This window comes from Poecilia reticulata, chromosome 6, assembly GCF_904066995.2.
Source record: "Poecilia reticulata chromosome 6, P_reticulata-male-v2, whole genome shotgun sequence".
Classification (NCBI taxonomy): domain Eukaryota; kingdom Metazoa; phylum Chordata; class Actinopteri; order Cyprinodontiformes; family Poeciliidae; genus Poecilia; species Poecilia reticulata.
In genome coordinates, this window is record NC_088835.1 from 14,262,583 (window position 1) to 14,277,119 (window position 14,537).

The following is a 14,537-nucleotide window of genomic DNA, read 5'->3' on the forward strand; positions in this document are numbered from 1 at the left end:
GCCAATAAACTTTGGAGAGCAGCAGTGAAGGGAGCACTCTGTTACTTTGATGAAAGTGTTTGGCTGCTTATGGGTAAAACGAGAAGCAGCGGATGCTTAACCTCGTTTAGATTGGCTTCTTTGTCAAAATCACAAATGGCATGAGCCAAAAATCATAAATAGGAATTATATAATCAGCCTTGTTTTGATTAGTGGGGATGCAACTCTGTGTTTCTGCCTGGCAACAGAGCGAGGAGAGGCAGCGCTGCCAGAGGAGATGTTAGCCATGACAGGAGGCGTCATTATACACACTGTCTGCAGTAAACTATGGCCCCTGAGGTAAAAACACAGTAAAAAAAAAGCAATGCTGCTCAAAATATTGTGATGACGCATACACATTTACCATCACATGCTGAAAAAAATTCTAATTGAGCAAAAACACTATAATTGATCTCCAATCCATGGCCTTTTAAGTCAAAAATATAATCAGAATATAAATGAGCGCGGTTTAAATCTTTAGATGCAAATGCAAAGCTTCTTCTTTTTTCTCTCTCTCTTCTTGTTGCTTTAAAGATCTCCAGCAGAGCATAATCAGAGCGACACAGAGGACTACAGAACAGAGAGCAGCCAAGCAGAGCGATGCAAAATGAGCTGCTGCTGCTGCTGCTTTAATATGAAGAACATCTGCTGGGAGGATGCAGCACCCACACACACACACACACGCACACACACACACACACACCCGCACTACACCAGCAGCATGACCACATGTAAGATCTTTGTCCTTCTATCTGCTCATGACTGAACCATTCCCTCAGCTGCGATCACCTGAACAGAGAGAGAAATATAACCAAGAGAAGCTGCCTTGTGATGCGAGATGGTGACGGAAAGAGGGACAGCTGTCTAAACACGAGCAGCTGGCCTGAATTAAAGCTACAATATGAAGATTTTCTCCTTGAGGCTTCAAGGTTGTGCTCCAACTGTTTCAACCTTTTCTTCTTAAAATGTCTGTCAATATTCAACTCAATCCAAGCAAACATTTCTGTAGCCTTATCATTTAATTCTCAATTTAACACAGAAAAGGCAAAAGTTAATGGATGTTTTTTTTCTTTTCTGTGATCTTCCAAATGAATAGAAACATTTATTTAATTTTCCTTTCAAACAGGATTGATGTCACAAGGATTTTCCCAAAATGCATCACAGATCACGAGCAAAATTATTTTTTTTTACTTGCATTTGTTCTTTGGAGTCTGCAGCAAAACAGCAGTATGTGAGAAGGGGTTACTAAATATCTGGCCTACTGTGATTTTGCAAATCTGCTGTATCTTGTATCGCATTGTTGCAAATGAATTAGGCAACATTGACAACTTTTGACTCTACGTTCAGTTCAAAAATACTTTCTTAATCCAAAAAATGAATTAAATATTATCGCAACTCATCTTATCCAAGTTTCTTTCAAATGTTGTTGTACGATGATGGCTATAGGCAGGAAGGATCTCCTGTAGCAGTCCATTTCACAGCATATCTGAAGAAAGCTCTGACTGAACACACTCAGGGATGTCTGTAATCATCCATGTGAGCATCCGTATTTTTATTTATGAAAAAAGTCAGACTGAATAAAAATGCTTCAGAAATTGACTCCAGAATCTGATAAAAGTCCCTCATCCAGCAGTGTGATAATGAAAGCCAACAATTGTGTAAATTGGAATATTCTATTATATTATTAAATGTTATTCCCTTTTAGAAAAAAAAGTTTCGGTAAAATTAATTTGGCACATTTAACATGAATTTGCTGTGATTGATGGGAAATGCCTGCAGTGAGAAGATTAAAAATAACTAAAATATCACCATAGCAATATAGAAAATAAAAAATAATAATATTTCCTCAGACAACAGACGCCTTCCTGCTTGTTTTTCCTATGGGGTTTCTTTAAAACCTAGTTGCCTCATATGTTTGGTGACAGTAAAATGTATTAAAATATGCAGCAAAGCTGAAAGCAAACTAATTACTTGAACAACAAACTCACACAAAACTCCAGTTATCTAAGAAAAAAGCTTAACAAATCCACCAGATCCATAAACAAAATATTCCAACACACTCAGCAGGTGCTAAAGAGTGTGATTTAGTGGATTTGATTATATTTATTGCATTCTTAGTTTCAATTTCATTTATTCATTTAATTTAGTTACTATAATTCTATTTACTCCTTTAACATAAAATAAACATTCAAAAAATACTTTCTTCAAAGCAATTTTTTATTTTTTTACATTGTAAAATTTTTAAAGTGATGATTTCACAAATGCTTCACACGAGGTGTCCGTCTCCCTTAGCAACATATGAAATAGATGCATGCTCTTCACTTTGGCAGGCTGGATACTGGCCTACTGGAATCCCTGGAACTACTGGAATTTCATGGGTTACCCCACCCTTCACGCCAACTGGTGTACTGGGTGGGGAGCCCTCAAGCTCCTGACATGAGACTCACTCACAGCTGTTTAAGGGTATTTGGAAAGGACAAAAAGCAGGACTGTCTAGCCCTAAAAGCATTTCTTTTGTCTTACAGATAGCTTCGGTGTTAATGCAGTAGGAATAACTTCTGATTAAAGCAAGAGGAATTCAATCGTGTTTAATTTTTTGTGTTAATACTGTGATACTGTGGTAATCTTACTCCGTTTTTGTGACACTGATATTGATCTACACTCCCTTTTAGATTAGATGAAATTTAAAGATACACAGGAAAACTTAATTTTCTTACTCATCTGAGTTTTTAGAGTGGTCCCAGTCATTAGGGATCAAAACAATTTAAGATGTGATATCAAATTCATTTCTTGATGGACTGTCGTATTTTATTGGTGGATGTAGACTTTTTTTTTTACTCCATTAACAAAACTAATGGCCAAAGAGTCAACTGAAATGTACGTAGCAGACTGATACTAAACTTCATTGTGAGTGATGCTCAGATGTAGCTTTAATGCCAAGATATTTTTGCACCTGTTGATTTCGGGTGTTTGCTACCACAGTTAATACTGAATGACAATTTTTAAGTCTTACAGACTTTTATAAATACTATATATATATATATATATATATATTTTTTTTTTTTTTATGGCCGTTCGTTGCTTCAGTCCTGTTGTAAAACACAGAAGTAATGATGTTATCAGCTCTAGTTGCATCTGACAAGTCAAAATGCTGCAATCAAATTGAGTTTGCTTCACATTTCGCTGCAGGGTCCGTGTGACACCCCATGCAGTGTCAGTGTCAAGAATTGTTATTGTTAACATTTACTCAACCAAATGATCCTTTTTTTTTACCTTTTCATCTATTATAATAACAGTATAAATAACTACTTTATAAAGACTCCTTAAAAAATGCCACATCTGTTAGGTTAAGACTAATATCCACTATGATTTAAAGTCTGCACTGGATGAAGAACATGTGCATTTCTACAGAGAAAATATTGAGCGATCCATTAAGCACTGATGGCATACAGTAAAACGAAGCATAAAAGGAGTATTTCTATATTTGTCAAACAGCATAATGCAATCTAAAGTCTCATAACTGCTCAAATTGTTGCACATAAATCAGTACTGCCGCTATAATCCTGGACTTCCAAAAGCTTTTAGCTAACGTGCAGCAACACTATACTTTATTTTCCAGTGTTTGGTCACATTTTCTTCATAATACATCTTATGCTTTGACACAAACTAGATTGAGCAGAAATGAAATGGGGCTCTGCAAATCTTTTGGATTGAATCTCGGAAATGTTATTTACTTGAGTGCCGAAGAGGACACAGCGGACCGCGCGCTTCCATTCACTCGATTTGTCAGGGTTCCTATATTGGGGAACGACTCTTAAAAGTGTGTGTGTGTGTGTGTGTGAGCACGTGTGTGTGTGTGTGTGTGTGTGTGTGTGTGTGTGTGTGTGTGTGTGTGTGTGTGTGTGTGTGTGTGTGAGCACGGGTGTGTGTGTGTGTGGGGGGGGGGGGGGGTGAGTGTGTGTGAGCCTGAATCATTATGAAGCGAAATGAATGGCATCAAACACAGCAGGTTGCAGCAGAGTGAGTCCTCTCATCCGTCAGCCATCATCAGTGTTTCCAAAAGAAATCACAGTTGACAGACTGTGGACATGTCCAACACGAGCCTGGCGCTTTAAGTGTAGTTTGAAGCTCGCAGAGTTCAAGATATTTATGAATAAAATCTTCTAAGTCTGGCACAAAGATACAGAAACTCCTAGAGTGCATATTGTTGCTAAAAAATAAAAAAAAGGCCCCTTACAGGCGTATTTTCTTTGTCATTCTTCAGTGTTTCAGATCATTTTAAAAAGACAACTTATCAAGGAAGACCTGTTTTTTAAAATTCTGATTTTGTTTATTAATGTAAAAAAAAAAAAAACTAATAGTCTTAATAAACCATTTTAAATTCTGACACTCTGTGAAAATGTCTCCCTGGTCACATCATGAATTAACTTTGATTAAAGCAGCTTTTTTGGACATGAGATCAATTTTACTCAGGTATGATTACATACGCTGAGAGATATAAAGAAAAAAACAGACATGTCACACACTGATCTGAAGAAGATTGTTGTGATCTGTGTTTTCTGTGTATTTATTTTGAGGTTTTTCTGTGTTTATTAGCCTGTTCCCCTGTGAGTCTCTGTCTTCCCCGTTGATTGTTCCCAGCTGTGTCTCGTTTCTTTGATTACCCTCCCACTGTATTTAGTCCCACCTGTTGTCTTTGTCTCTTGCCGGATCCTTGTCGTGTGTAACCAGTCTGTTTCCCTGTGCTGTTGTGTCTGTTCTGCCGTCTTTCTGTTTCCATGGATTGTCATTAAAAACCATAATTTTCACTTTCATCCTGGGTTCTGCCTGCGTCCTACATCACCACCCCCAAACCAGATCATGACAAAAATAAATCATGACCAGATAATAAATGAACTAATAAGTTAATTGACACGTACTAGTCTGAAAAAGTTGAAAGATATTTCTATTTAGCGGAAAGAAAATGTAAATGAAGATGTTGGGAGCCTGAACATGGGATGCTGTGGTATGACCATAAACCAGCTATTCACACTTACACTCCCTCAAATGTGGTTGAATTGAAACTCATCTGCAAAAAAGGGTTGGTAAAAAATGTCCCCTCCACAGCTGGTGCCACTAGTTGTTACGTTTGGAAGACTGTTACTTTTTCAAAAGGGGTCAGGCTGGTTTAAATAGCTTGACGCAGGTCCCCCAAACTAGCCTGTTGGTAAAATGCTGACTGCTCATGACTCCTTCCCACAACTCTACATCGAAAAGAGTTAAAATATTCCCTTAATCTTTCTCCAACTTTGAGCAAACTCGTATTTAGCATATGCCACTGTTGCACAGTGGGAAACAGAAACAGCCTTAGCCAAGTTCACCAACAAAAGATCCGAGTGATTATGTAAATGCAAAGCAGCAGAATGGATGAAAGACAGTTGCATTTTAGTGTAATTACTTTAAACTAATGAGTTGAAATGAAATCTAACCTTAAAACTTTTTTTAAGAGCGGGACCTGGAGCTGCACAAAAACATAATCTGCTCTTGTTCATGCTCTACTTCTCTAGCACTTTTCATAAAACTCAGCTAGTTTTGCATAATCTTGCATACAAAACAACCAACAAAGAAATCCACCTTTTATTGGCAGAGGGAGAACGCTTGTTTTTTCTCGGCAGCACGACGGACACTGAACTTTTAAACGGATTGTGAGGCTCTCAGAGCTCTGATCTTCAGCCAAATCATCCTCTACGAGAAACCACAGGAGACTTAGAGGAGCCAAGATGTGCTGTACATAATCAGTGATATTGATCATTTTAATTGATTACCGCAGGACAAATCATCATCGGCATCAGGATTTATTACTGACTCTGTAGCCAGACATTCGATTCTTCTCAGTGCCGTCCTGCTTCTTAAGATTGGCTGTGTTGGATAAAATCATGTAAAACCCCAAAACACACAATTACATGCCGCCGGCCACAATCAGCAATATAGAAACAGCAACGTCCCGCCTGATTTTCATAATATTTTTTTCCCATCTTCTCTGAAAACAAACAAATTCAACAGTTTGTGTTTTGCTTTATGCAATTTGTGTTTAATTTTAAAGCGACAAGATGAACGAGTTTAAAATTTTCAATAGGAAGATAAAACGATCTAAGTCCGAATGAATTTATCGTTATCTCTCTTTAGAGACAGCTGCACAGATTGTCTTCACTATACGGCAGTATTTCTCTGCTGCCTGACTTTTCTCTGCAGAGAAGAGAAGCTTGAAGGCTCCTGCTGTCATCACTGTTGCCAACTCTTCTGGTTGTTAAAAGTTGTTAAATGACATAATCTCCTATTTCCATAATAAATATCAATTTATTGGTAACTGTAGGAGAAAGAAAAAAAAACATAGAAACATTTGTAAAACAAACTTCCTAAATACAATGACTCCTGGGTTTTTTAAGTCAGAAACTAAAACCATCCAAAAGGCACATTTTGGTGAAGTTACGCCTCTTAAGTGTGTGTATAATCTCAATCTAATAATGAAGATCTCAGGCCCTTTCATCCAACAACAGTGTCTGACCTCAGAAATGTGCTTATGGGAGAACGGTCAAAAATGAAAAAGGACCTGATGGAAAATCATTCTAGAAGAGTTCAAGTTGCTATTGCTGCAAAATCAGTGGGACATCATAATAATGCCCTTGGATTAACAACAACCTCTCTCTTGACTCCATATGCATATAGATAAAAATAAGTGTATTTTTCCACAGTAATATTTGTCTTTCTTGTACGCAGTGGAAAAGTGTGGTGGCCTTCTTTCATCCAGATGACCAGCAGTGTGCAGCAACAAGTGGTAGAGGAGAAACTCCATTACTGTATGCGCCATCCAACTGGAAAAAACTCCAGTCACTGAAATGACAGATTGAGATACTCTGATACCTGTTTTTAACAAAATAGAAGCCCATAGGCATTGAGACATACCAGTGACACAACCCTGGTGTGTCTGCACGTTTGGCAGCAGGATGCAGATTCATTCATAAATACACCACAGTTCAGCAAACACTCTGCTTCATCTTCTGTCGCTGATTATTAGGCACCGTTCTTCAACTTGGAGCTTAGATGTTTGGGGCTTTTTTCCCAAATCGAGGACACTCGGGAAGAAAAGTATAAGCTGCAGATCTGTTCCCATGGCGACAATTTATCTCCACTAATAAGGAACAGAAAAAAGCGTTACAGCTCTGTGATTACACTCTGTGTCGGGGATATAATGACTTCAAACTGACACTGATGACCACAGAGAAATGTTAAAATATTAGGCTCATTCTAAAACTTAAAAAAAATAAAAGAATAGCCTATTCTTTTATAACTGTTTGGACATTTATGATAGAGAGGCGCAGAAGCACACTTCGAAAATGCTCTGTTTTTATTTTAGTTGCAGCTACCAACTGGGGAGATGTAGAACCAACAAAGAAAACACCTACACACATACTGCATGTGGCTGCAAACGCAAATAAATGACACACACACAAGAACAGAAAACAAGCCCCCCGAGCATCCAACCCGACTATAAGTGGAAATGTAGAAAATAAAGACATATGACTGAAATTTCTAAAGGTATGAAAGAAAGAAACAAAAATAACTGAATGACTGAGTAAGCAGGTGAAAGAGAGAAAGTTGACTCTTCTCAATGGAATTATGGAAACACTCGCTTGTAAATGGAACACTGCTTTTTAAGATAAAATATTTTAGAGTATGAGTGGGTGATTTGCTTCTCCTTCAGGGGCCAAGCAAAAAATAAAAATAAAAAAATACTGCCATTTTCCAAAACACTGTGATAAACCTCTCCTCATAACAGTCAATAAGGTATAAATACACAATGCTGCTAAACTGCCACGTATTTTTATAGACTTAAATGTGCATTTTTGCATTTAAATTATTTGTCATATTTTAATTTATTGGCATTGGTCATTTTAAAATAGCACTTTCGTAAGATTTAAGAGATAAAGTAGTGTCCAGCTGCCGTCCATCCAGCTACACTTGTGGTATTTCCAAGCAATCAGAGGTCCGTTATTCTGCTGTTAGACAGGTCATTCATACAGCCGCCCATCACCCCCAGAGCTTAGCTTCCTGGCCACTAAAAAAAATCAACAAGTGCAGTAGATCCAGCACAAACTCTACAAGCCTCAATTAGCATGACAAATATTAAAGTCAACGACAACCAATTAGAAAAAGACAGAAATCGCATAGCATGTTTGGAATTGCTAAAATCTAGAAAGCTGCTTCTCTCTGAAAAGCTTAAATAAATATTTGGGTTTTACAAAGTCTCTTCTGAAAGAATCACAACCCCGGAACATAGTCCACAGTTTCGACAGGAACTAAGCAAACATGTCACAGCTGATTTTAAGCACGGTGGTGGAAGGATGATGATCTGGGCTTATTTTCTTTCCAGCTACATGATCAGGGTATCCTGGGCATTGAAGAGTCAAATGTGAGACCATCTGATAGCCACAAAATACCAGTCATTATTACTAAAAGTGGGTTTTGTTGTTATTAAAACCCGAGGTATATTTAGTGTTTTCCTCACAGATCTCCAATATTTGGTTTCGTTTTATGCAACAGTGACAAACTGACGGATCTTGTTTAAATCATTTTAAGAGGGTCTGTATAGTAATTTATTTATTTTTTTGTGAGAAAACAGCTTTCCTCACACAGTCTGCAAGGTCGGTCTGAACTGTTGGGAAAAGCAGGATGTCTAAAACATGTCTTCTCTGCGTGTCTTAGTTTACACCCGCAATAGTTTATTAGATTTCTCGACTCTGAAATTTTTTTAGATTTTAATAAAAATTGAAAAAGGGGTTTTTTTTTTTTTTTTGTCTCCAAATGCAAAGATTTTGGACTCTGTGGGTGAAGGTATGCGGTTCACAGCGCGCTCTGCTCCGGATGCCTGTTTTGGAGACCTCGGTGAGGCCCTCCAGGGATTAACAAACACTAGACCTTATAAATAATATGGATTAAATTTGAGCAGAGCAAATACAACATCTTAGATTTTGTGCAACACTTAAACAGTTTTAAAGGCATCCGTGTAAAGTCAACCAACACTGCACTGACAGAAGAGATGTTCTATCTAGAGACATTCCACTTCATCTGATCTGTATAAATAAACAATCGGGGTTGAGTGGGAATCTGATGCAGATGTATGATAGTGGCTTATTTATTTTTATTTTATTTTTTTATCTAAATGAAGAAATAACCTTTGATCTAGTAAAGGCAGAAAAGACTTACCTTCTGCGGCCAAAGAGCTCTGCATCACCAGAACCAGGAGCGCCACGATGATGATCCCGCTCGGAGTCCCGGACCACCTCCAGCTCTTCGGCGTACAGACGGTCACCATCCCCGCGTCCCGAATCCATCCCGTCGGTTTCACCGCCGTTTCGTCCCCGCGGGCGCCTCTGCGAAGGAGCGCATGTTTGGAAGCCATTGATCAACCAATTAATCCCGAATGGAAATCATCTAACGGCGCTGCTGTGGCGAAAGGCATCCGATCAAGCTGCCCCCGGTTCGGACAAGCAGGGCTCCGCTCTCCATGAGCCCCCCGGGAGGCTGTACGGGTCGACCAGGAGGACGGACTGGTTTTAGTTTTCTCTCCCTGTTCGCGTCTCAGACCGCGGAGGTCTGTGCGTTGAAGCGCTGGTGAGGTCTGAAGTCCCTACCGCGACCGCAAGGTGCTCTTCATCCCACTGCAGCTGGAAGCGTCAGTGCACAGCTACAAGGCCGGAAGCCAGCAATGAATTATTTCAAAATAAAACTATGCCATTAGCTGGGCATTTAAGGAACGCTTTTCACCCAACCCAAGTAGAATATGCGGAGTTTATTGGATGGCTTTCAAATATAGGGTCGGATTTTCAAAGTTAAAATGCAAAAACTTTTTTTTAAGTATTAGTGGAATAACTTTGCAACTACTTAAAGGTTATTTTTCTGTATTGAAATGGTATTCTTAAACCTATGCACCCCAGGACCTTTAAGCCAGGAGATGGCAGTGGGTAACACCAGACAAGTTTGTATTCAGATCTGGGCTAGGGCATTTCACTTTGCGGGCTGCATAGCAGAACAATGTTAGTTGCACACCACCTGGGTCTGCATGGAGTTCACATGTTCTCCTCATGCATGAGAGGGTTCTCTGCCGCTTCCTCTCACAGTCCAAAAATATGACTGTTAACTGGCCTCTTAAACTGATCCATATGAATATAGTGAATTGTCCTTTGTGTTTCTGTGTTTCTCTGTGATGGACTGGTGAACTGTCCAGGGTCTACCCTGACTCTCAGAAGTTTTTTAGTCTGGCTTCTATTTTTTTTAAATCACTTTTTTTTTTTAAATCAAATGTTAAGTACATTCAATCCCTGGTTGGTTTCTATTCCAGTTTTATTTTTGATCATTATACCTCTAATACTGTGTTGTCTTTGTAATCTATGTCTTAACCTCCATTTTAGATTTCATAAATAAGCCAACATTGTTTCAGGATCTCTGTTTATTTGTCCTATGGTTAGTTGCTTATTTAACATTGCTGAATTTTAATATTTGCATATTGTTCATATCTTTCTCCATATTTAAAATAGCCTTTTCACAGTTACTGCTATTCTAATAGCTTAATAATTATTTATTTCCTTGGATTAGTCTGTGTACTTCCATAGTTTTATAATTGATTGTATTAAAGTGCTTGATAAATACATTCCGATTGAGCTGTACACTATAAAAAGGTTTATAAATAAAGACAAGGGGCATACAGTAGAGATAAACCTTCTCTATACATGTCTGGAAACAAAACAGTTTTCACAGCTATTTGCTTAAAAAAAACAAACGGAAAAAAACAGAAGAAAGGCAATTGCTATTTACGTTACTCTGAATTTTCTGTTTAGCATTAAACCGAATAAGTTTTAACCTAATTTGTAATTATGTAATAAGATTCTTTTGTGGAAAAGGAGAACGTTTTGATTTGCTGTTAATTTTAAAGGTCTTTTCCGGCGGAAGGTTAGCTTGTGATCAACTTAACGCAGCTTCAGGCAGATTGTAAATTGTCTGCCTGTTTGGTGTAATAAAATTAAATAAATTAACTTACGTGTGGTGTTTGTTTTGTCGATATGATGAGGTTTCTCCATCATTTCGACATCAGAAGTGAGACTAGGGTGCCAGCAATCGCAGCGTCGAGAGTATCTTTTCCATTGGGAGTTGGCGCCCCCTGGTGGCGGCTGATGGCAAAACAAAAGTCAGCCGATCAAAGGCTGCCATGAACTGAAAACAATGCATGACATGCAGGGGCGGAAATGAGAGCATTGCCACCCCTGTTGCCACCCCGAATAATTATGGGAAATCGGACATTAAGCGCACGAATCTCTTTTTTCCGACAACATTGAATGCAACACAACGTAACCTGACACCTACTGCTGAGTAGCGGGAAGTGCGAGAGAAGGACAGAGCGCGAGGCAGCAGCATTGATGGTTATGTTACTGGACTGGACATTACCTGACTTATCGTGCGCCACACATGCACCATTGCTGTCCATTGAGTCAACATTATGGGTGGTCAGAAAATACCACAGTCACACAAAGAATCTGAAATATTTAGCGGTTAATTCAACCCTATGAATTGGATAACAAGGGTTTCAGATTTAACAGGTGAGCAAAAAGTTTGAACTTAAAGAAAACATTGAACAAGTGAGCAGTGGGTCAGTTATGCTAGCCTAACTGTTACTAACATGTGCTGCGCAATTCGGTGTGTTTTGGTTACGTTAGCACTAAATCAGGTCACATCAGTAGAGCGGCTGTTTAAATCAGCTAATCAACCACCGCGGTAGTCGGGCGAAAACTTATTAATAATGACAATATAGACATCAAACCTGACGGAATAATGTAACAGACTGAATGTTGTGTTTTGGTGTTTTTGCTTCTTTTTTGTGTGGGAATTTTTTTGTTTTTTGGTGTTGATTCCCCTGATCGGCAATCTCTGCTCTATCTGCTCGGTGAGCTGTTGTCTGCCGGTTGCCATGGCAACGGGTCCGCGTAAAGCGACACACAGCGAGAAAAGCCAGAATAGAAGTGGTGTTTGGTTCTTCACCTGTTTATCAGCTTTATTGTACCTTTATTGTGGCGCACTGTCTGCACCCGCTGCAATTCATAAAAGTTAAACAAGCGACAAAAAACGGAACTAATCATCAAACTATGGCTCCTACAGCATATTTAAAATAAAACGACTGACCAATATAAGATAAATTTGATCTTTCTTGCATCTTGACAGAACTAACTGAAACAAAATACAAATGATGGTGCTACAAATATTTTTGTGACAGATTTCTGCTCGTCTTTTATTGGGATAAAATGGTTTTCTGGACATAACTCAATGAATCACATACTGACTAATAGGCACTGTCCAATCCAAAAATGCATATCAATTAGCAGGAGTATGAAAGACATGACAATAATTAACTATACTATATTAAGAAATTATATTTAATCCTCAGTGCTACATGAATGCAAGTTAAAACATTTTGCAACAAGTAAATCAAGTAAGTTAAGTCCAATGTTAGGTCTGTGTAAGCTAAACGTGAGAGTGATACTTCAACTTTTTCCGTCATCTGTTTTTATTTGTCTCTGTTGCTCTGAACGCTCCACTGGCGGAGCAGATTTTGTCCTACAAGATAGAAGATAGGTTTATAGTTTATGCATTTAAATCAAACAATGTAGTTTTTTGCTTCTTATTTAGTGGAAATATTGATGTTGAGATTTTCTCAACCTTTACAGCTCCACTGTTGAAAATGAGGCTCTAACATTCACAAATGACAGTGAAATAAAATCCAGTCCAACATATGGTTTGAGGTGATTCCTCTGGAACCTGTTGGAGGAAAAATATCCCAACTTCAGAAGATGAGCTTTAACCTAACAGAGCTCTGTGGTTCCTCCTGTCGGTATGAGAGTCAGGGTGAGGAGGCGCCATGTTAGGAAGAGAAATGAAAGCTGCAGGATCTTCAGAACAAACAGGTCATGATGCTGGGCTACTGATTATCCCTCTGTATGGACACAGGATCAATATAACCAGTTTAAAAGATAAATGAATGTTTATATGCCAGACAAGGAAAACTAGGATCACTCCATGCCATGATGTTCAGGATTTAGGTCTCATGGCATCTCAAGGTGTCAACATTGCAGCCAGTAGGCTGAGAGAAATATAGATCCAGGGAAATACAGCTTTATTTTGTAGCAATTAAAGAGCTACCAGGTTTTATTGCTTCGCAAAAAAATAATCAGCACAGAAACTCCAAAGCACATAGAAGTAATATGAATGTATATACTGTAAATTTGTCATAGTACCCCCAAGAATTTAAAACTACTTTCACCCCTGTATTATATATATATATATATATATATATATATATATATATACACACACACACACACACACACACACACACTGGCATATGCTGCCACCCCTGAAAATATCCCTGCCACCCTCTTGCCACCCTGTAAATATTTTTCTCGATCCACCCCTGATGACATGCTAACATATTTTCCTCAAAAGTTGAACTGTCCAAAACATTTTTCCCATACGATTGTCAGTTTTATCTGATAAAAGTCAATAAAATTATCAATACCTTTAAACGGGCAAATATCAGACCATTTCTTCCTGTCATTTTCATGATGTAGTAAGAAAATAATACGTGTATCCCAGGTGTGGGAGAACCCACTAAAGAAAAAGGGTATATGAAAACTTCTAAAAGAAAAGTCCAAGCTGAAATTTCAGACCCAGAACAAAGGTTGCAGCCACTCAAATCAGTATCACACCATTTTGATTTCCAAATGTTGATGTCAGGGAGGAGCTCAAACATTTTTTTCCATTAAACGCCTTTTGTTAAGGATTGTTTTCACAAAATTCAGAAATATAGCATCTTTATTTAGTACATTTGGTGTGATTCCTTAATATAGGCCATTTATGTGACAAAAACCTTTTAGTCAAGATGCAAGGTCTTGACTAAAAGACCTTGCATCTTTTAGTCAAGACCTTGACTCTCAAGTCTTAAGAGCAGACCACCTGTCTGCTCTTAAGACTAGGCTTAAAACTTTTCCTTTTACTAAAGCCCAAAATTAAGAGTGGTTTAAGTTTGAAGCCATCTCTATTGCTACATAGATGATGGAGACCATCTGACCAATTCCCTTATTTTGACGCTCTTGTGCTTCTTTCCGTGTACTGGTTTTATTCCCATAGAGACGGTAGCACTTTGTGTTCCCAAGAGACCATTGAGCTCTCTTGTCAATACAGGTCTCTTAATAAGGAGTGACAGATGCCAGTACCTTTGTGTACCATTTCTTGACTGTTTTTATCCAAGACATATATATTGTTGGACAGATCGCTGTGTACGCTCATATTTTCTTTCCCTTAAAACATACTCTTGGCTCAGTGCTTCTGTTTCTTTAACAAGTCATTGACAAAGCTGTTGCAATTAACTTTGTCATATTTTTTCCTAAAAAAAAAAAAAAAAAAAAAAAAAAAATTGCTCCCAGCTCAGTGCTAAT

The 14,537-nt window shown here is 38.3% G+C and overlaps 1 protein-coding gene across 2 annotated transcripts in view; it reads right to left on the reverse strand.

Moving 5' to 3' along the window:
• Positions 1 to 9,811, reverse strand: part of kiaa1549la (KIAA1549-like a) — a 90,355-nt gene extending 80,544 nt beyond the window's left edge. For both annotated transcript variants that reach the window (XM_017305371.2, XM_017305370.2), the window contains exon 1: positions 9,262 to 9,811. In XM_017305371.2, the coding sequence (XP_017160860.2) occupies positions 9,262 to 9,457 (196 nt within the window). In that variant the 5' untranslated portion in view covers positions 9,458 to 9,811. The remainder of the gene's footprint in view (positions 1 to 9,261) is intronic.
• Positions 9,812 to 14,537: the final 4,726 nt, after the last annotated feature.